General features: G+C 46.0%; 7 protein-coding genes across 7 annotated transcripts; 5 read left to right on the forward strand and 2 right to left on the reverse strand.

Moving 5' to 3' along the window:
- Nucleotides 1-1,105: 1,105 nt before the first annotated feature.
- Pmar_PMAR027611 (conserved hypothetical protein) lies at nucleotides 1,106-1,705 on the forward strand (the record flags this gene model as incomplete). Its single annotated transcript, XM_002786053.1, has 3 exons — nucleotides 1,106-1,191; nucleotides 1,234-1,337; nucleotides 1,518-1,705. 3 exons carry the CDS (start codon nucleotides 1,106-1,108, stop codon nucleotides 1,703-1,705), a joined length of 378 nt encoding a protein of 125 aa, XP_002786099.1.
- A 514-nt stretch (nucleotides 1,706-2,219) lies between these two features.
- Pmar_PMAR027612 (hypothetical protein) lies at nucleotides 2,220-2,666 on the forward strand (the record flags this gene model as incomplete). Its single annotated transcript, XM_002786054.1, has 2 exons — nucleotides 2,220-2,374; nucleotides 2,462-2,666. 2 exons carry the CDS (start codon nucleotides 2,220-2,222, stop codon nucleotides 2,664-2,666), a joined length of 360 nt encoding a protein of 119 aa, XP_002786100.1.
- A 488-nt stretch (nucleotides 2,667-3,154) lies between these two features.
- On the forward strand, nucleotides 3,155-4,186 carry Pmar_PMAR027613 (conserved hypothetical protein). The gene is made up of 5 exons (XM_002786055.1): nucleotides 3,155-3,336; nucleotides 3,380-3,517; nucleotides 3,565-3,672; nucleotides 3,719-3,810; nucleotides 4,002-4,186. The coding sequence occupies exons 1-5, from the start codon at nucleotides 3,157-3,159 to the stop codon at nucleotides 4,153-4,155; spliced, it is 672 nt and encodes a 223-aa protein (XP_002786101.1). The 5' UTR covers nucleotides 3,155-3,156; the 3' UTR covers nucleotides 4,156-4,186.
- Nucleotides 4,187-6,028: 1,842 nt separating this feature from the next.
- On the reverse strand, nucleotides 6,029-7,444 carry Pmar_PMAR027614 (20S proteasome subunit beta 7, putative; the record flags this gene model as incomplete). The annotated part of the gene is made up of 8 exons (XM_002786056.1): nucleotides 6,029-6,112; nucleotides 6,157-6,248; nucleotides 6,300-6,389; nucleotides 6,565-6,752; nucleotides 6,822-6,884; nucleotides 6,941-6,990; nucleotides 7,243-7,330; nucleotides 7,383-7,444. The coding sequence occupies 8 exons, from the start codon at nucleotides 7,442-7,444 to the stop codon at nucleotides 6,029-6,031; spliced, it is 717 nt and encodes a 238-aa protein (XP_002786102.1).
- Nucleotides 7,445-7,842: 398 nt separating this feature from the next.
- On the reverse strand, nucleotides 7,843-9,384 carry Pmar_PMAR027615 (hypothetical protein; the record flags this gene model as incomplete). The annotated part of the gene is made up of 8 exons (XM_002786057.1): nucleotides 7,843-7,947; nucleotides 8,184-8,317; nucleotides 8,361-8,458; nucleotides 8,690-8,798; nucleotides 8,841-8,926; nucleotides 8,997-9,113; nucleotides 9,154-9,241; nucleotides 9,285-9,384. 8 exons carry the CDS (start codon nucleotides 9,382-9,384, stop codon nucleotides 7,843-7,845), a joined length of 837 nt encoding a protein of 278 aa, XP_002786103.1.
- Nucleotides 9,385-9,512: 128 nt separating this feature from the next.
- Nucleotides 9,513-10,660, forward strand: Pmar_PMAR027616 (hypothetical protein; the record flags this gene model as incomplete). The annotated part of the gene is made up of 4 exons (XM_002786058.1): nucleotides 9,513-9,578; nucleotides 9,625-9,729; nucleotides 9,773-9,821; nucleotides 10,446-10,660. The coding sequence occupies 4 exons, from the start codon at nucleotides 9,513-9,515 to the stop codon at nucleotides 10,658-10,660; spliced, it is 435 nt and encodes a 144-aa protein (XP_002786104.1).
- A 4,100-nt stretch (nucleotides 10,661-14,760) lies between these two features.
- On the forward strand, nucleotides 14,761-19,700 carry Pmar_PMAR027617 (hypothetical protein; the record flags this gene model as incomplete). Its single annotated transcript, XM_002786059.1, has 17 exons — nucleotides 14,761-14,854; nucleotides 14,903-15,072; nucleotides 15,450-15,523; nucleotides 16,041-16,167; nucleotides 16,449-16,519; nucleotides 16,570-16,746; nucleotides 17,463-17,567; nucleotides 17,615-17,702; nucleotides 17,826-17,922; nucleotides 17,968-18,064; nucleotides 18,291-18,431; nucleotides 18,784-18,857; nucleotides 18,901-19,013; nucleotides 19,058-19,223; nucleotides 19,269-19,368; nucleotides 19,410-19,544; nucleotides 19,592-19,700. Coding segments are annotated over 17 exons (1,938 nt in total), but the record flags the coding sequence as incomplete, so codon positions are not given.
- Nucleotides 19,701-19,747: the final 47 nt, after the last annotated feature.

A 19,747-nucleotide genomic window follows, 5' to 3' on the forward strand; every position in this document is an offset into this window, starting at 1 on the left:
ACTCGGTGATGAGTGGGGACTTATGATCTGTGTTGATGACATGAGTACTCACAACTTGATGTATCTTGAGGTCGACCGTGCAAGATACAAAGTAGGCCCGATACCATGACAGATCTTTTCTCTTGTTATTCTAATGTTCGCACCGCTTATACGCTCGAGCCCGTCGCCATCTATGCCCAAGTAAGGCGTCCCCTTGCACCTCCCCTTCCTCCTCAGCTGTTCACCTCCCTCTCTGCCGCGGCTACACCCCTCTCCCTCCCCACCTTATCCTCCTGCCCTCGCCCTTCCCCCTGATCGTGCCTACTATCCAATGCTCTTCTCAGGTGAAGGCGGCCAACCACGCCAAGTTGAATTTATGCGTCATTTCAGATTCCTCCAGAGTAACACAGTCGTCACCTTTCCCAGAATGTCCCCCTTATGCAGGCGCGTCTTTGCTCGAGTAAGTGCCTTCAGTAGTGTGGGAATAAATTTTCGCTTTCCTCATCAATTTCCCTACAAAATCGATTAGTGGGGTAGCCTCTTACACTCTCATCTCGCGCACCGCGTTGGGAACACCAATTCGAGTGTCATGGCCCTCCTCGCTGCCGAGTGTACAGGAGGAACCTTCAAAAATTTCCTCTGAATTTTCGCAAATGCCACCAACACATGTAGTTGACCATGTGCATATTCTCCCACACCGATTATCAGTTCGTGCCACTCGATCGAATCGTTTCACCATCCGTGCGAATTCACACGACATTGACGGAGTCTTTGCAGGGGAGCTCGTACATAAAGCGTATGAAGAATGTCAGCAACATGCGATAGAGTTTTCTGCAAACTCCTCCGAAAATGTCGCTTGTCACGCGTGTTGTCATCAACAAATTTTCTATCACAGGAAAAGTCGACGCGGCTCGAAGTAGTGATGAACTCCATTTCTGTTAAAAGGTAACACGCTCGTTTCTGCAGCTGATGTTGCCGTCAGTAGCGAGGCTTCCCGCCTTCGCAAAGGCAATTTCTGGTCAATATTGGGAGTCGCGTTACGCCCAGTCTTTGTGCCTTTACATCTCTAGAAGAGATGTCACGCAGTAGTCGAGGTTAAACTCCCCCACACCCAGTTTGAGTCGTCATGGCTCTCAATGATACCAAAGTCTTGGAGCTCTTCAGTGGCATTGGAGGCATGCGCTGTGCTCTGGCCTCAGCAGGCTTGATCATGTACTATGGGCTAGCTCGGAGTAGTCTCACATCATATCCTAGGTCCTCGAAAATAACAGCAGTCGATGTCAACACGGAGTCCAATAAGGTGTACGCAAGGAGCTATGGAGATTCACCGATTGCTAAGAATATTGCATCGGCTGGTAGTAAGGCGGTTTTGTACGAGAGGTTTGGGTGCTCCTATCGCCGTCACGAGAATACTAGTCTCACTCGTTTTACGTGAAGTGGCGTAATTCTCTGTGAAAAACGCAATACTCGCGGTGATATGCAGTAGTCGTGAAATACGTTTTTCATATCACTAGGGTGAAACTCCACTAATTTTTCAGGTGTCAAGTGGTTCGACTCGATGGCTGCCGACATGTGGACGTTGAGTCCTCCTTGCCAGCCTTATACACGACAGGGGAAGCAACAAGATTCGGAGGACTGTCGGGCGACCGCACTCGGAAGAATCACACAGGTCGCTGGTGAACGCTGTACTAAGACAACGAATTTGATCATGTTAGGTTCTTTGTGAGATGAAGACTCCTCCCCGGGTTATTTTGCTCGAAAACGTCGTCCACTTTGAAAAATCTGCATCGCTCCGTCAACTTCTGAAAGCATTGCAGAAAATTGGAGGCTATCATTGGCGCGGTTTTATGCTCAATCCGATGCAGTTTGGTTTTCCAAATTCTCGCACGAGATTTTATTTGGTCGCTATTCGCGGTGAATCGGCGTTTTCGAAACTCCCGTATATCACGACGGAAAATGCCGACGCTCTGTCACTGACAGTATACAAGAACATTCCCTGTGTTCACTGCAAGGAGACTTCACTGAGAATCGTGTCTAAGGAGACGGTGGATCCCATTCGAGACGAGGATGGCTTCGAGTTGGTCATGGCTGACCTCGACTGTAATTGTCAGTACACTTCACGGGAAATCGGGCAGTTTCTCGATCACTCATCGGGCACTCTATGTGACGTGCCAGAGTCTACGTTGGAGAAACCCTCGAGCTTTTGCTTCGACATTGTGGCTCCGAAGTCGCTTCAATCGATGTGCTTCACGAAGGCTTACAGGAAATTTCACAACGGCACCGGTAGCGTCCTGCTGAAATCAGAAACGCCCAGAAAACCTGACGCCTGGGATGATATGAATCGGCCGCATTTCCACGACCTCAAGAGTATGACCGCTCTGGCTGGTCAGCTGCGGTATTTCACGCCAAGTGAAATCGCGCGGCTTCAAGGTTTCCCGTTGAAGTCTGATGGTAGCCGCTGGCGACCAGCGCTGTGCTCCAGACACGAGGAGTCGATTGAGCCTAAGGAGAAGCGGGTTAAGACTGGCACCTACGAGACGACAGCACTTTGCACTGACGTGGAAGAGTTGGAGATTCCGGAGAGGGCTCTGGTGGGCATGTTGGGGAACTCACTTAATCCCGAGGTAGTTAGCCGGATCATCGATGTCTGTGAAATTGGTGATTTCCTGGCGCGCGAAAAAGATTGAAAATCCGCTGGAGAGGTGATATTATTATTACTAGAAGGCTTAAAGGGGAGAAGAGAAGGCCAATGGCTCGCTATGGTTACTACGTTTCTTCACAAGTACTGCATTTAGTTGGCGAACAGAATTTCTATGTGATACAAAAAGTGTCTCTCAGGATCCAGGGTTGAGTGCTAGCGGAATGACTCCGGGCATTATGTCCGCATCGGACGCAATTTTCGAATGGACTTCACAGTGTTGGAAAAAATGTACGCTTTCTTCAGCTGAGCTCAAGAGTTTTCTCAGTTATAGAAGCTTACGAGAGAATTCGGGTTGTACAAAAACCAACAAGAATTCCCCAGAATTTCCACATTGCCAATATTTTTCAACACAGGCTTCACCCGCCTCTTGGAGTACTCATTGATTATTCGAGGCCTCACTACAAGTGAGCGCAGACTGTGCTCGCTATATATGAGTGGCTACTTCATCAGTAGTGGTGCTCAGCGAGTTGTTGATGATGTCCAAAAAGCAGTCGCCCTACACCGTAAAGCAGTTCCTGAACCAGAAGAAGAATGCCTTGACGAAAGCTGACAAGTCGTCCAAGGGCTCCTGGGATGCGGCGACAATACCTCTTTGTGATCTCATCAATTCCAGTGATGATTACTATACCACTAGCAGCTGCAGTGGGCGGGTCCAGGTGAGCTCCGAGTATACGCGTTAGGTCAACTCCTGCTGTCCAGGTCTGGGCCGGAGAGTCAACACAGAGTAAAACCGATGGGCATTTTATGCACCGATACGGCATTTCTCACGACTACGTCCCTTCTGATTACCTACACAATCTGCCAACACCCGAAGAGGAACCCTTCCTGTGGCTTAAGGTAGTAGGGTATCCAAAATCTTCGCTGTGCGCAGCCTTTGTCATCAGTTCGAGCCGATCATTCTTCATGTCGCCTGCAGTTCTCTGGAGACTGCGATGAAACTCGTTAGAGGTTTCCGCACTGTTCTACCTCTTAGTATGATACGCAGCATTCAGGTAGGGGAGAAGGCTATAAGGCTAAGTCATATATCAATAAGCTCAGGCGAGCTCCCCTGAAGACTGTAAGAAGGTCCTCATTGCTGTTGAAGGGGAGGATCGCATCGATGCTCCCATTCGAGTCCAAGGCCAGGACCTGTAGGACATACCACACTTTTGTCGAATTACTGTCATTACTACATACTGTTGGAAAATATGATTGCTTCCCTCGACCGAGCTCAAGAATTTCCTCATATGCGATTCCGGGTAGAAGTGTATAAAACCACCGAAAATTTTCTCAAAATTTTCATACACATTTAGTCGAGCATGTGCATATTTTCCAACGACAGATACACCGGTCCAGCAGCGGACTGGTTGGTCAAGGCAGCCAACGAGAAATTGCGGAGGAACTTTGAACGCATTGACGAAGTGACCGAGGCCGTGAAGAAGGTCTTGGAAGGCGTGGACATGCCCACTGGCGAAGACTTTACAGCTTCTGATTAAACCATCTTGATGCAAACGATAGTTTCTCCACAAAGTGTAGCCTTAGTTTTGCAGTTAATCCGCCGCGTTATCGATCTTCATGTCTACAGCATTTCTGGGTCAAATTAATTTTCTGCTGACAAATTCAATTTTTTTACCCATGGCAATTAGTTAGACCTGGAAATGCTGTAGAAATCATTAGTCTACTCGTTTTTGCCTTAGCGATGAAAGATTCCCAAGCCGTTGCTGTTGTATCACTGTGTAGGGGTGAAAAACATCCGCCGATCAGTTGACAGTTGGTCGGTAGTGTGGAAGAGGACCAAACGCTGTGAACCCTCCCAGGGTCTTCCCTTGGGCTCTGGGTTCACAGATCATGTTCGGTCACACTAACAATGTAATATAGTGAGAAAGAAGAGATAAGGCAACTGATTCATCTCATATTATCACTGACTTCCAGAACTTGGGTTGAACCAACCTATACATAAACTTCAATGGACTTACTCTCGAGCAAAACCTCCACTGAAGACCTAATTCGGAAATCTAATCAACGCCATTGAGTCAACGGCTCAAAATATTAAAATATTCATATATTTTTGTTCCTACATAAGTGATACCCTCACACACGAAATCTCACAACCTGAGTCGCAGTAATAACAAAGAAATCGAAAAAATACTGTATGTTCTATTATTTTGTGAGGGGGTTTATGAAGTTCGAAAGTATTGGGAAGAAGAAACACTTGATAACACAGCTCCACTCCCGAAGTGAATCCCTGGTCATCTCTCAGTCATGGGCATATATATGTAAACATGTATGTGCTAATGGTGGAGCTCCTGGCGCTCTTGAAGAGCTCATCACTCGAAATAGAGTAGATTTTATCAGTAACATATAGGCTTCCACCAGATCCTCCTTGACATCATGAAAACTTCAAGGGGGATTTACCCCACAATTAGCCCGTGGAGTGGGACGACCATTCGCACAACGAACTTCAGCGAAACCGAGGTAGACGAGATTTCGGAAAATTTCGGCTGATCGAATCTGGAAATGTTCACCTTGATGGTCGTCACCCGTTGGACCAACAATAACACTAGCCAGACGACTGTTTGGAGGAATAGACTGAATATAGTAGCAGTAGAACAGCATCCAACTAGCCATACCTAGAAGGGAGATCAGATTGGGCAGACAGCAATGTGGGAATATATATTCGGTTTCCTCAACTTCTTCACTGCATTATGAGAATTCACACACGACTTGGGCAGGAGAAATACGATAATTCCTGTAACAATTTCCATATTTTTACCAACACATGCAGTTGAACATACGCGTAAATTCCACATTACACAACAAATGGACGATAGAGTAATCTCTGTCCACTAGCAAACATGCAAACATCAGCAAATCTATGTGATTATCCCCTCAAACTTCCCCCAGCCACGAAATCATCGAGTTGGATGCGTTAAAGAAAGTAAACAACTGCAGGCCTGCCTCCCCCCCGACGTTCTGTTGGCTGTGGAATATCCCAACACTCACGCCGAGTAGGAGATTCTAAGAGACCCAAAATACGCTGGGTACCCTCTTTCGCTGAGCGTTGGAGTTTCATCACTCGTTTTACGTGAAAAATCCGCGCGGTGATATGCAGTACTCGTGAAGTATTTTCCATATCACTAGGGTGAAACTCCATTGTATCATTGATAGGGCGCAATATATTTCACATTCAAGTTTTGTCTCCAGATCTTTCTGGAGCTCCCCAGAATACCAAGCCATGTGAAGCGTCCATTCCGCCGGAGCAGAATTGACACTGTAACGCAGCACAGGAGGCAGTGGGGAAATACTGTTGATACTAATGATCTTCACATCCAACTGGTTTCAACTCCACGGTGTTTAGTGTTTAAGACTCTACCAGCTGGACCCTAAAGTCTGGGCGATCTCGATAGTAGGAGTAATCCATCTCTGATAATCCCACTTGCCAGAAAGAACAACCTGAAACGAAAAAATGGCGGAGCGAAGCAAGAGGCGGAAGATACCTCGTTGGAGATTTTATATCCCTCAGCTGTGATAGTCGCGAACTTGACCTTATTGGAGCAATAGCAATCACGGTAGTACAACACATTCATACCTAGACCATTGGTGATCATAAATCAGCACGCATGCACAAAGATACTATTACATTCCTCCAACATCTCTCTGGCCTCTGCCTCGGACATATCATTACGATGCTTACGGCGCATGATCGGGATCGCTAGATGCTGACCGAAACCTGAGGAGAATCGCCTGTTGCGACGCATATTGAAGTTTCACCTGTTTTACGTAAGGTGGCGGAAAACCCGATATGCAGTGAGAATCGTAAAATATGTTTTTCATTACACGAATGAAGTTATATTCATAAAGACTAGCAACAGTCTCAGTGGTAGATAAAAGCCTTGTATGATCACCTGTTGCCACAATGTCCTCTTGAAAGAAAGTTCCGTAGAGGTCAACAGTAGCGAGGTAATAAGGCTCCTCGCTGCTGCCCTTCTTGTTGATACCACCAATGACCACATTGTTGTAAAGTGGATCCATCTTACCGCGTTTCTGATAGTATATACGACTGATATACTGTGCCCATTCCGAGGGGCCACGCCTGAAATGAGATAGACCTCCTCCGGACCTATTCCGTATCTTTCAGTCGGCAACCTATGATACCACTTACTCGGTTCCATCATCACAGAGCCAGTCCTGGTTTTCAAGATCCTGTAGATTATCACTCAGATACCTACAAAGATTTCCGACCTCAAATGAATCTTTCTCAGTCAACCTCAAGATTCTTACTGAAAATCCGAAATCTCACCCGAAGCAGCCACGAGGGTATTACTGCCGACCTGAAATACCACACCATGGACAACTCAGGACGGTGCGCACAGCGAGGAATCATCCAGGAATCTCCAATGGTCCCGGGCGGGAACTCATTTCCACGGATGGCTAGGAACGCATTCTTCAATCAGTTTCCCATGTGAATGTCATCATCATATTAGGAACATTTCCCCATTGTTATTAAACCCTGAGTGATGCTATTTCTCAGAGGTAAATAGGTCCCTGGCGAGCCCAGTAGCTCTAAGATCAAATGCTCCTACCTTGATAACTCTGTCAACTCCCGTGAATCTCGCAGAGCTGCCGTAGCTGGCCAAAGTGTCATAGCACATCATAATACCATCCTTATACCTACATCAATGAGAAAATGATACGAAACATGAATCGCTTCGCTCCGCCTCACTTCACGGCCAAAACTGAAGCTCCAGTGACATAAGGCTGAAGAGTTCGCTGTTGTCCCGACATGAGAATTCAAAATCACCGAAATGAAGAAACTGCTGCACAAAGTGTGGGAAAATATGCACATGGTCAACTACATATGTTGGTGAGAATATCAAAATTCTGAGGAAATTTTGCAATACTTTTAACTGAATTCACTTTAGTGAATTTTTTTCACTTTGCACTTTTTTTTTCATACTTTTAGTGAATTTTATCAAAATTCTGAATTCTATAACTAGTGAAGGAACTCCTCCTGAGCTCAGCTGAGAAAAGCCAACATATATTCCTACTCCAACTACTACTACTACTACTACTACTACTACTACTACTACTACTACTACAACTGCTACGGCTAAGTCGAGATCCAACACGCTCTCATAGAAACAATATCACTCGTGTAAAAATAGCAGTATACCAACGTGAAGTCAAATGTCATCATCCTTTCCTATTAACCTCATACACTCCTCATACCCCAACGGCTCCATCGATACCCCCTCTGACGGTACGCACATCTCATGATTGATCCTCACCTGAAACGTAACAAAATGAAATTTCCAAACTGTTATTGTGAATATTATAACTGCTAGATACGTAAGGTTTCGATTCGCTCTGTGAAACGCCCTATTAAAAACCCAATGAACTGAGTCCTAGTCGTCTGTAGTTTCTATAACTGCATTGTACAGAGCCCCCAAGTGCTCTCGAGAATCAGAAGGTGGAAGCGACTCCACGAAAATTCAAGCGCGGCAATTTTCGGTTATAGTATTACCGCTAATGCCAGATGATCAGCGCTGATCTCTCGATATTGTGTCCGCATAAACTGAGCTTTAATTGGATACAACGCTTGTATCAGTCGTTCCTTCACCGACGATGAGGAGGAGGTACTCACTGCTGGCGGGGCCTCTGAAGAACATACTGCTATAATACCAGCAAGAGGCCAACTCACCGCATTGATCAGAAGGTTCCCCTGTGATCAAGGCGGGCTTGAATAGCGATACTCGAGTACCCAAAGACTTCAGCACCTCGGAAGTCTCGATTCTGTACCTGACGACCACTTGACACTAGGTGAACTGACACTGCTAGGGACCATAGACTAGGGCCTCTACTGAAACGTGATATATAAATATGGTAGAATGAGATTTAACAAACATTGCCATGGAATTTGCTCATTATCCGTATCCAATGAAACCCAGATGGTGCACACATATCACCGTATTGGTCATCGAGTTTAGAGATATACAATATTGAATGTATTCGTGTGGTAGAGCCCCTTACTCGAGAAGGCCTTTAGCCTCTCTGAAGTTGCCGGGCATTGCGTCGTCACTAGTCGTCTTGTTGCTGTAATTGGCACTAACGTGGCTCATGAGAGCCACATGGGAAGCGCCTGAGGGAAGATAATTTCAATGAAGAGGTGCCGGGAGACTACCGAGTTGTTGGGCGGCGGTTTCGGCGAAACTCAAATTGGTAGCGACGTCAAGGCGGAAGAGGTCTGCAGGGCTTGCTGAACCGTACCTAGTGATGGATTAGAACCCACGACCACATGGTATGGAGATGAGAATCCCACCATTAGACCAATCCGTACCTGCCTCCTCTAGCTCCAAGAGCGGAGACCGCAAGCTCAGCGCCTGTTCCATACTCCTTCAAAGCGGCCGGCAAATCCGACAAGTCCTCAGCAATGTCAATTGTTTTCAATTTAGACCTACCATATGGATTCCCTCATACGAGCCCTCCTAGAGTACTTTGCTCCAGCGTTGCCCATCTTAGTGGTGATGAAGTTGTTGAGCCTCTCAGCATGCCCGGGTCGGCCTATGGAGACCAGCCGGCTACCTACCAATGTGATATATTCACTACGGACCAACTGCTGGCTTACACAAAGGGGACAGGAGGAAGCTTCGGACTAAGTGGCTTCCAAGGCGGCCCGTCCCACCGATCAGCACTGCTGTGTACTCGCGGTAAAGTGGCGAAGACATCACGGAAGAGCACAGCACCTCGGCCGAGATCATCGCAACTGTGGTAAATCGATTAGATGGGCGTGCGCTTTTTACACGGACGACGATTTGTAAAGGAGAAGGATTCATTAGGTGTAGTTTGTTCGCTCATGCTGGGGTTGGAGGATGGTCTCGTCCTACTCCAACAGGCGTGGGACACCTTTTGGCAGGTTGATGTAAGGCATATGCTCGATGGGTTCATAGTAGACATATGTTGTTCAGCCTGGTGGTCTGGCAAGTTACCCTCTAGTGCCCCCAGTGTCGGTACCCATCCAGCTAGGGATGATGCCGACTGCTGCTCCTCTAGTGGGAGCTGCTGCTCTTGCGGTAAACAACAGCTTTACTATTGAGTTTTACTATTCCTCTCCAGAGTGGCCTTGGAAGGGACGATGCCACCTCGAGGGACTTTTTCGGCGAGGGTGAGTGGCTGCACGTAGAGGTGTTTGTGGCCTGCTTCACCTCGCAGGGCACTTTATATCAACAATCCTATTAAGATATAATCTATATATTTAATTTGAATGGACGCAATAACAGTGGAGTTTCACCCGTTTTACGTGAAGTGGCGTAAAACTCGGTGTAAAACGAGTTTTACTTGCCTGTAGTAGTCGTGAAATATGTTTTTCACTAGTGTTTTTCATATCACGGTCGTGAAACCTCAGTATATTATATTTGATATAATGGAGTTTCACTTGTTTTACGTGAAGTGGCGTAGAACTCGGTGAAAAACGCGATATTCGCGGTGATATGCAGTAGTCGTGAAATATATCTTTCACTGGTGTTTTTAATATCACTAGGGTGAAATTTCAATATTACATCCTCACCAATTTCAGACAAGTTCCGTCTACAGTCTAGAAATTCTGATTGACTTTCTCTCTCCGCCGGAGAGTCTCCGGTTTGCCTTTCCAGTGTGGGGATATATGTGTGGTTTTTTCAGTTTGACCGGAGTATGAAAACCCCAATAATTTCCCCAAATTTTCTCGTGATTTTCATTATTTTACCTAACACATGTAATTGACTATGTGCACATATTGCCTCCCCTCCAGGTCCCAGGAGGACTTCGTCGTCGAGTAGTGGTGTTGGTCGCGTCGGTGGCGGCGGCGGCGTGCCAGTGAATATCGCGACCAAGAGTGGTGGATCAATGGAGCCTATGGATGAGGATGAGCACTACCAAGGAGGTCACAAGATCAACTCTGGCAGATCTAGGAAATTCCTAGAGTATTTATGTCGCCTTATGAACCGACCCCAACCCCACGTGTAGGTGGCTGCCCACTATCATGACAGGAGTCAGCTTATTCGACACCTCCCTGCTGGTCGCTACTATCCGAGGCTTTGGGATTCCCTGTGACGTCCCTTTGTTGGCTTGGGCGATAGGTGTGCTGACGCCGGCAATGCCCTTAGTGTGATCGTACCTGTTCAGTGGGGCTCTTGTTGGGCTGGCCGGCTACCTTCCTGGTCTACTCCTATGGTCGTGAAGAGGGATTCAAGTAAAACTGCTGTGCTTCGCTCCGTCGGGTTATGTCTGCTACCCTCAGAGGTGCTTTTATTCTGGAGCTGTTGCTCTTGGCAGGCTCCTTCTGTTGGCTGTGTACAGGTAGGGTTGGTGATACTACAGAATGTTGTTTGTCTACGACCCCTTATCAGGCTTGGTTTGGGTGAACACCTCGATCACTTGCATTGACACGTCACCGCTACTATGGTGGACGGTCTTTGTGAAGTAAGTGTGAAAATAATCTCCTCCAACACTGCACGTGGTCAGCTCGATCACCAGCCTGTCGATCACAAGTACTATTATGTTCTGCATGGTTGTTACTACGGTGAGTTGCATAGTCGTTGTTTTCTCGCTAAACTACTCGTAGGTTATATCATTGCTCTTTGGTGGTGGAGGCGGTGGAGGCAGACAGTGATCGCCTGATATGCATACTCGTGAGTGTTGGAATATTATAATTGATGTTCTCAGCTGAGCTCGGGAACTTCATTACTAATTATGGGAGTTTATATGTGAATCGGGGTGGAAATTTACAGAAATCAAAAATAATCTCTGGAAATTTCCTCAGAATTTTCATATCATCGCCACCAAATGCGTATATTCTCTCACAGTGCAATTGACTTGTCACTCGTACTCGCGTCGCTCATATGTGTCCTAATTCAGGTTAGCAGCGTAGAGGAAGAGCTCTCGATCCCTGTATGTTGCTGTCCTCATCAATTTTCTTGAGATGCCTCGGTTTGCTATTTGACAGTGTAGTCTTATTAGATTTAGTTCATTTACGATATGCTAGTCTTGAGGTCTGTCTAGATAAACTGACGGACTTCGGCTAGTAATGTTGGTGTATTGATTTAATAGAATGGGATCTGTTGGTAGGGCTGATGGCTACTCGAAATAGTGAGGAAGTAGACAATCAGTTGGTATTGAGGGCGACCTTATGCACTTGCTGGGGTTTGAACCATGGTGTAAGGCAGAAGAGTCAGCGATGATACCGTTAGGCTGTTGAATCGTATATATATCGACATGATTGAATATTGTATGGATTTCTGACTTAATATTGAGTGTTTTGTTGGTGCAAGTTGGTGAGTATTTGAGAACGCAGTTTGGGAGGGGTTCGTTCGCCTTAGCATATAGGAGTCTGTGCGTGCTAAAGTAGGTCGGAGTAGAATTCTAACATTTCTAACAAGATGGCGGATGGATGCAGGGGAAGCATCTATGTGGTATAACTACTATCAATTCCCACTTGCGTGTGAATGCTGTAAATATGTGGTAAAATATGCAAATGGTTAACCACATGTGTTGGTGAGAAAATGAAAATTCTGAGAGGAAACTTGTCGTATATATTCTCCCAATTCGTATGTAGAATTGGCGAGGCAAATATTGAGCTCAGCTGAGGAGGGCGAACATTTCTTTGCAGCACTGGTGTGGCGAAAATGTGAAGAGTCGTGTGGACCCGAAGTATCACGGGGGTCGTGGGATTCGGCTACGGCTGGTATGTTGTATACGAAGTATAGGACTCCTCTAAGAATAACAGCTATGGCATTTGGCTACGCTATGGGAGTTTTAAATTACTGTATACCACATTGTCAAAGGTATATTGATAGAGCACTTGTTGATCTGAAGGGAAGTGCTCGATTGTATTTTCGAACATGGAGAAATGATGAACGGTGGAGTGCATTGTTAGGGCATTGCTAGGCGGGTGAGAAATGTCCATGTCCTATTGTGTTTCCGAATGTAGGGAAGGTGTGACACCAAGATTGTGTGTCACCACTGTTAGCCATGTCTCCACCAAAGCACAAGGCGTCATTGCATCATAACAGCAACGACGAGCTCACTGTATGGTGTACGGACTTCATCAGGCTACTACAAGAGGAGGACGGGGATGGCATTAGGCGCCACTTAGCTGATGCGAATACGAGGCTGGGTAGTAGTAATAGTTGGGGAGCATGTCAAGGATTCTAGTTGGTAGTAGTGTCGATAGCTCAAGTCGTGATCTCGGCTGTTGGAGGAGGTCAATCACTTCTTCGGAACACACGTATTAATGTAATCGTGAGATTTCCTGTGGTTGGACACTTTTATCGTTTTACGTGAAGTGGCGTAATACTCTGTTAAAAAGGCGATACTCGCGGTGATATGCAGTGGTTGTGAAATATATTTCTCACTGGTGTTTTTCATATCACTAGGGTGAAGTTCCAATATAGGTTCAGACAACTGCCTGAATAGAGCCGACTCAGCCATTCAGCGTGTGGTCACCACAACTCTGACCAAACAGGGAGCACAGATTTGCATGTGGGGCAAGTTCCTGCAACCTTACCTGTTGCATCTCAAGGCCCGACGAAACCATGACTGGGTGAGTAGTGAGGGATACTATCCTCCCCGATTTTGGATTTATCAGGCACTAGCATTGGAGAATCTAGTGAGCTCAGTGAGGGCCTACACGGAGCTTTACGTCAACAGTGAGTTGCTGTCCATCATGGAGGAAGTAGGTTGGGGCTTCGACTGGAGTCTATGTTAGTAGTGCTAGTATTGGAACCTCGCACGATATGAAGGTGAAACCTGGAAGCTCACCCGAATTCCCGAAGGGAATATTCACTGTTTTATTGGTCTGTCAGAAGTGTTTTTTATTCTTTCTAGTTCTGTGAAATTTAAAGTTATTAAAATCTGTTTTTACCAGCTCTTTATGTGAAGTAGCCCTATAAGCCAAGTCATCTCGTTGACCGGGTGCTCCCAGTAAAGTCTTAGTCTCCTTTCGTAACACTCTGTGAATTAGTATGTATGCAGGGAGGGTGAATACATCAGTGTTGTTGTTGCATCTTGAGAATAATCATCAGCAGAAGTGGAAAAGGAAACGACCTCTCCAGTGAGGTCCGATTCACACATAACTTTGCTATAATTCGTTCCAGCCGGTCTTCGCTTCACGTCTATTGAGCAAGTCTCAGGCTGGTGGACTTTTTGGCGTGAAAATTGGTATATCAAAAGATTGGAATTTTTTATTTTCAAAGAAGTATTCATAACTGGTCAAAAAAGAAAAATTATTTTTGCGTAGTTTCGACTTGCACTGAAGTTTATGAAACTTATTCTCTGGTTTTGTTTTCAGTCCTCAGAAGATCTTCAAGATGTTTATTTCACCTCTGGTGACTCCTTTGCATGGTTCGTCCCACCCTTCATAGAAGTTACCTCCCAATCACGGCACCTAGCAATATACATGGACAACGCCAGTGATCAGCACCGATGGTGTATGAAGATGGTTGAAGTCGCTCGTGAGCTCTTTCCGAAGCTGTTGAAGGAACGTCGGAGGAAAATGACGGGGGCATGTTGGCTGTCGAGTGAGCTACTACGACTATTCCAGAGGCTCGATCAAGTTGCACTGTGTGGTCCGATATTGGCGTCGATTCAGCAACAGTATAAGGCGTATTTCAAACCTGAGGTGCTGCCTAAGTCGGTCGCTGTAACGCTGTATTTTCACTGGGGGAAGTATTTAGTGACAGAGCAGAAATTTGGTGAAGCTACTGAGCGGTTGAATTGGGCGTTGGAGAACTGCTGTGAGGAGCATAGGAGTAATAGGAGACGAATTGCACAGTATTTGATACCGTGTAATTTGCTGGCGCGCGGTTTTCTCCCGAGTGAGAGCATGTTGAGGGAGTACGGCCTGGAGGGGGAGTATGGACGCATACTGCATGCTGTCCGGGTTGGCAATATTAGAGAGTAAAAATGCCACTTGTGGGGATCGAACCTGGGACCTCCTTATCAGGTATCAAATCTGCCTCGAGCACAACACTGATGAGTATGTGAAGGCTGGGACGTATATGGTGATGGAGAAATTGCTGGTGAGATGACGCTATATCGAGAGATTTGATATCTTGCATCTATTTCAGTTGGTGTTATATAGGAACCTTGCCAAGCGTGTTTACTTGATAGTAGATCCCGCCTCGTGTGCATATAAACTGGACTTGGAATATTTCGAGATTGGTACGTCGGCCTCGAGTATTACTGGTCCGTTATGGTGTTGATCATTAGCCTGGCAAGTTGCCTCTGCTAAGCCCTCGGAAGGTGGCGAGTCCTCCAATGTTAGTGTAGCTAGTAGCTCCCCTATGAGTGTGGAGAGCGAGGATCATCAACTACATAGGCCTGATGCTGACGAGGTCCAGTGTGCTCTAGCCGGACTCATATACATACAAGCGATCAAGGTGGGGAGAGGCGTCCTTTGAAATTATCATCTTTGTGTCGGAATTGTATCAATGCTATGGTCACTAGTATGTATTTGATAGGACAAGATGAAACAGTCCCACCGTGTGAAGTCGATGGCAATGTGTGATTCATGCATCAACTGGTGTAAAGCCAAGTGCGACTGAGCTAGCAGAGTCTTTGGAGGAATATATGTTCGCTTTCCTCAGCTGAGCTCAGCAGGGTTTTATCATTTACTATAGAAGTTAACATACGGGTAGAAGTGTGCGGAAAACAAGAAAAAATTTCCTGAAATTTTCCGCAAAATTTTCAGTGTCACCAGCACATGTTGATGGTGATGGTGGAAGAACACACATTCAATATCGTATATCTATTTTAGGGTTACCTGTCGTACGAGCATAAGAAGTTCGTCTTCTCCAAGCAGAATGCCTTCCCTCCTATCGATAAGTGGAAGTGGTGATTGCTATAATGAACGACGTTTCGCGTGACTATAGGACTGGTGTTGGATAAACAATTGACAATCAGGGTCAAGGCTTCATCTGAGTTATAGCTCCCGTGTGTTGACATATTTCTACCGGAGAAATGGTCACATTGTTACGATAAAGTACGTGTGTCGGTGATGAAATGAAAAATTCATTATTGGTTTCTGTACACTAATACCCGAAGTTATGCAGTGATCGTTCTAGTGTTCCTCTCTTGTACGCTTTGTGCATGCGGTCTACACAGTGTTGTTGGAAAATATGCACATGGTCAAGTGAAATTTTTTTGAGGAAATATTTTAGGAAACTCTCGTTGGTTTTTGTACAACTCTATAGAGGTCAGCTGAGGAAAGCAAACATTTATTTCTGCAACACTGGTTGCTGTAGTCCCCATTTTTGTGAATGATCTATAATGGATACGGTTTAGTAGTCCGGCAGTGCAGCCCCCCACTGTACAGCTCTATACGACGGCACTTCAGTGCTGTACCTAGATTTGACCACTACGCGGAATTGGGTGTTCATCGGCATTCCTCTGATAAGGAGGTTAGAGAGGCCTATTTAAAGGCTGTGAAACAACACCATCCTGATGCTGGAGGCAACCATGATAAATTCGTTCGAGTGAGAATATCTGTTTTGGGAGGTTGTGCAGTGAAATTAATAATGGTGAAGTAATTTGTGAGCCGAAATACGACTTCTAGTGTATGCTACGTGTTCGCTTTGGGGGTTAATGTAAGGCACTAGGGGAGCTATTTTGGTGGGAAACTTCGGCACCTTGTGGAGCGTTTTTTGACGACTCGGCTAGAGCAGGAAACTCGGAAACCTGATAAAGTGAAATGTGTGTATCGTTGGTCTCGCATACTCTAAACACTCTCGAGCTATTGCATATGGTGGTGAATCAGGTGCAACAGGCCTATGAACACATTAATAGGGATAAGAAGGATGGCGTGCCGAAGTCGACAAATACCACATCGTAGCATCTGGCCTGACCCGAAGTCGCTATCCTATATCGATTCATTTCAGGTCTACATCTTCCTCATCATCGTCTTCCTCCTATTCCTATCCGAATAGTGGTGGCTCTGGGTTCGGTGGCTCTGGAGGCTTTGGCGGCTCAACATGGTGGTGGTCGTCTGGTCGGGGGCGGCCTAAGGGGGAGGACTTTGCTTTTGATGAAAGGGAGTTTGAAAAGGCATGGAATAAGTAAGCTGCAGACGGCAGCGGCAAATTTCAGTTTGTCGCAATTATGGATGGTTTTTACGACTAGGCGTATTGTGTGAATATAGTAGTTATGAAAGTATTAGGCCTTCGTAACGATAGGGCGAAGCTCATTCAGTCCACGTCTACTGATTCGATCAATGACTTTCACATAGGTCCCCGGTTCGATCCCTGGGTAGGACATTTCCCCGTCATCAAATTTTTTCGTGCATATCTCTTCGTGCTGTTCTCATAATCGAGTTTTCCGATTTTTCGCGAAGCTTCCGCGTATAGAAGAGTCGTTTGATCTATCTGGTAGTCTCCTACGGTCCGTAGTCAAGCCAGAATAACTCTGCACGCACGCACGCACAGCGCGAAAGTGCCTGTTGTTGCGGTATATGCTCCGCTCGCTTCGCTCGCTCCGCAACTTACAACGTACATATCTGTATATTATCACTTCTCACGATACACTCTATCGAATGATACTTAAAAATTTGCCGAGCATTTATTCCCGAAAATTCACTTCAGAAACCTGTGAATAGAAAAATTTCTAATAGAAGTACAAGTCTTTTATGAGCACCTTTATCGTTTTCATGAGGAAGCTCAATAGGGTGTTCGACCGAATTTGAGGTGGTGATTGGTGACACCTACTAGCACTGACTAATTATAATATTACAAATACAGATGTTAACTTATCATTGGTTTCTGTAAGCCTATGGTAGGTTCAAGAGAACTCAGCGTAGACAGGGTAGCGGTCAATGGGCTCAGTATTACCAGTCGGACTCTGAGGATGAGGACTACTTTGATGAGAGTGACGAGGAACGCATGTAAGTGTAGATAACACAGATGTGGCAGTGCAAGGCTCTGGTGTTAGTTTCGAGAGGCGTAGGAATAACAGTCCTAAGGAGCGAAGACGCGAGCGAGAGAGTGCTCGTAGAGCGTACGCTAGATACGCGGACGAGGTGACCGCTGGGGTTTGCTCAGGATTATTCATCTTATCCATCTGCTATTCACAGAGAGCCGAAAATGTATATATCTGGGTGCTTGAAAGCACTCTTAGTTCGTTATTTTATGTTCGTTAACAGAATATGAATCCGCGAGATCGCAAGCCTAAGGCAACAGCAGGGCATTCAGTAGTGGATATAGCAACTGCTCACACCTATCACTCGGCGTTGTTGAATGGTAAGCCTCCACAGGCTGCTGTGGGTTCTTGTCTCTGTTTAATAGGGACGTATAAGCGAATTGGAATTTTCAATGGCCGTCCAGCGTACAGGCGGATATCCGGCAATGAACGATGGCCAGTCTTCCTCTATTACTCTGAAAGGTAAATTCCGTCGGTGTTTTTATCCCATGTAGCTGATAGTCAAAACTGTTCAGTAGGAGGTTACAACAAACTGTTGGGAATAGCAATGGCGATCACCCTGGGGAAGATAATTTTCATCGTCTTCCACTCGTTGAATTTCGAGTTATGCCATTTTTCACGGCTCGCCTATCGCACGCCTTCGGACTTTCTCCCTCGTGAAGTTGATCACTTGAGTATGTTGTGGTAGATTCAATGATTGGAAACTGCATTCACAGTTGCGCGATACTAACCTGTGTTATGCCTTCCTGGACGATCCAGAGTGCTCCAACGCTTTCGACCTCATGAAGAGCACCGAGCCGTGGTTTGTTTTCAATGATCGAAAGCATCGGTAGGCGTCGGAAAAAATCATCCTGATGAGCGATGAAGTACGATTGTGTACTAGGTTGTGAAGGGGTGAACTTGGCCTGGAATTGTAGTTTTTTTTCATCACCAAGATTGACGCTCTCGAGGATGATTGTGCATTCTCTTGTTGTACTCGCGTGAACTGACCCGAACTGAAACTGATGAAGTATGGTTTCAGTTTTGCAAACTATTCACATCTTCAACTACATGTGTCGGTGACAATATGAGAAATTTAAAGAAATATCGGATGATATTCAAATTCTAATTCGTATATATAGATCAGCTGAGGAAAGCGAACATATATTCCTCCAACACTGTATGGTTTCGCTCCGCTGTAGGTATGAGATATTGTCAGACATGAAATTGACTCTACCCACTCGAGCAGGAGCTACCACGTCTGCTGGAGACAGTGGTGAGTTTTCGAGCAACTTCGCGCGCCATGAAATCGCTCCTAGATGCGACTGATGATGCAGGGCCGCCAGCGACAGCGGAGGAGGTGGAGGCGGTGTCCTCGTGGTCGGCGGGTGAGTTGAAGCAGTGGTTGGAGGACTGTGGTATGGCCAAGAAGGTAGCCTTAGGGTTACAATAGCGAGTGAGTGAGATTTCCCTCAGGCCGAATTGTGTTTTGAGAAGAACGATCTAGTCTCAGCAGTGCGGGAATTGATGAAAAGTGGCGTCCGGCCGAAGAAGGGTCCGCACTTGGGGAAGGAGAAGACTGATGATCGATTCGTTGATGATCGTGGAGCTGATGAGGAGAAGCGGAAGGAAGAAAACAATCGTGAGCACATCGTGTTTTTAATAACTGATGAGTTCGCCTCTTTAGATGAGGAATTGACTCTTCTGGACATGACTAAGGTGAAAGGTCGAGAAGTGAAGCTCGCCTCTCGCATGAAGTCGGATGGAAAGAATATAAAACCACCAAGGTGAGTCTGATCGCTATAAGGAGGTATCTAGTTCCCTTTAGGTTGCAGACGAGTTACCATGCTTTTGGCAATCGGGTGGAATTCGCATATAAGTCTGGGCAGCCCGTTGAGGAGTTCTTGGCGACCTATGGAGACCGCGGTAGAGTCTATGGCGTCTTCGTGGAAGGACAGTATAAGTAAGAAATCACCTACCCTCTGTTTCTTTCGAAATTGCTTGTTGTAGGTTCAGTGTCATTTGGGACAGGAAGAGCGGTCGATGGGCACGTGCAAATTCCCGATACGATAGCAGTGAGAGCAGGAAGGATGATAAAGCAACGAAAACGAAGAAATGATGAGCATGCGCACTTTCCGTTACAGCGTTTCTATGGATGTGTGTATT

This window comes from Perkinsus marinus (genome assembly GCF_000006405.1).
Source record: "Perkinsus marinus ATCC 50983 genomic scaffold scf_1104296931912, whole genome shotgun sequence".
Taxonomy (NCBI): Eukaryota; Perkinsozoa; order Perkinsida; family Perkinsidae; genus Perkinsus; species Perkinsus marinus.

Bases quoted from the DNA above. Each gene is read 5' to 3' on its own strand.
- Pmar_PMAR027613 (XM_002786055.1), top strand. From the start codon at position 3,157: ATGTCCAAAAAGCAGTCGCCCTACACCGTAAAGCAGTTCCTGAACCAG. The intron at 3,337-3,379 runs GTGAGCTCCGAG...CCTGCTGTCCAG, and splicing joins GCTGCAGTGGGCGGGTCCAG to GTCTGGGCCGGAGAGTCAAC. The intron at 3,673-3,718 runs GTAGGGGAGAAG...CAATAAGCTCAG, and splicing joins GTATGATACGCAGCATTCAG to GCGAGCTCCCCTGAAGACTG.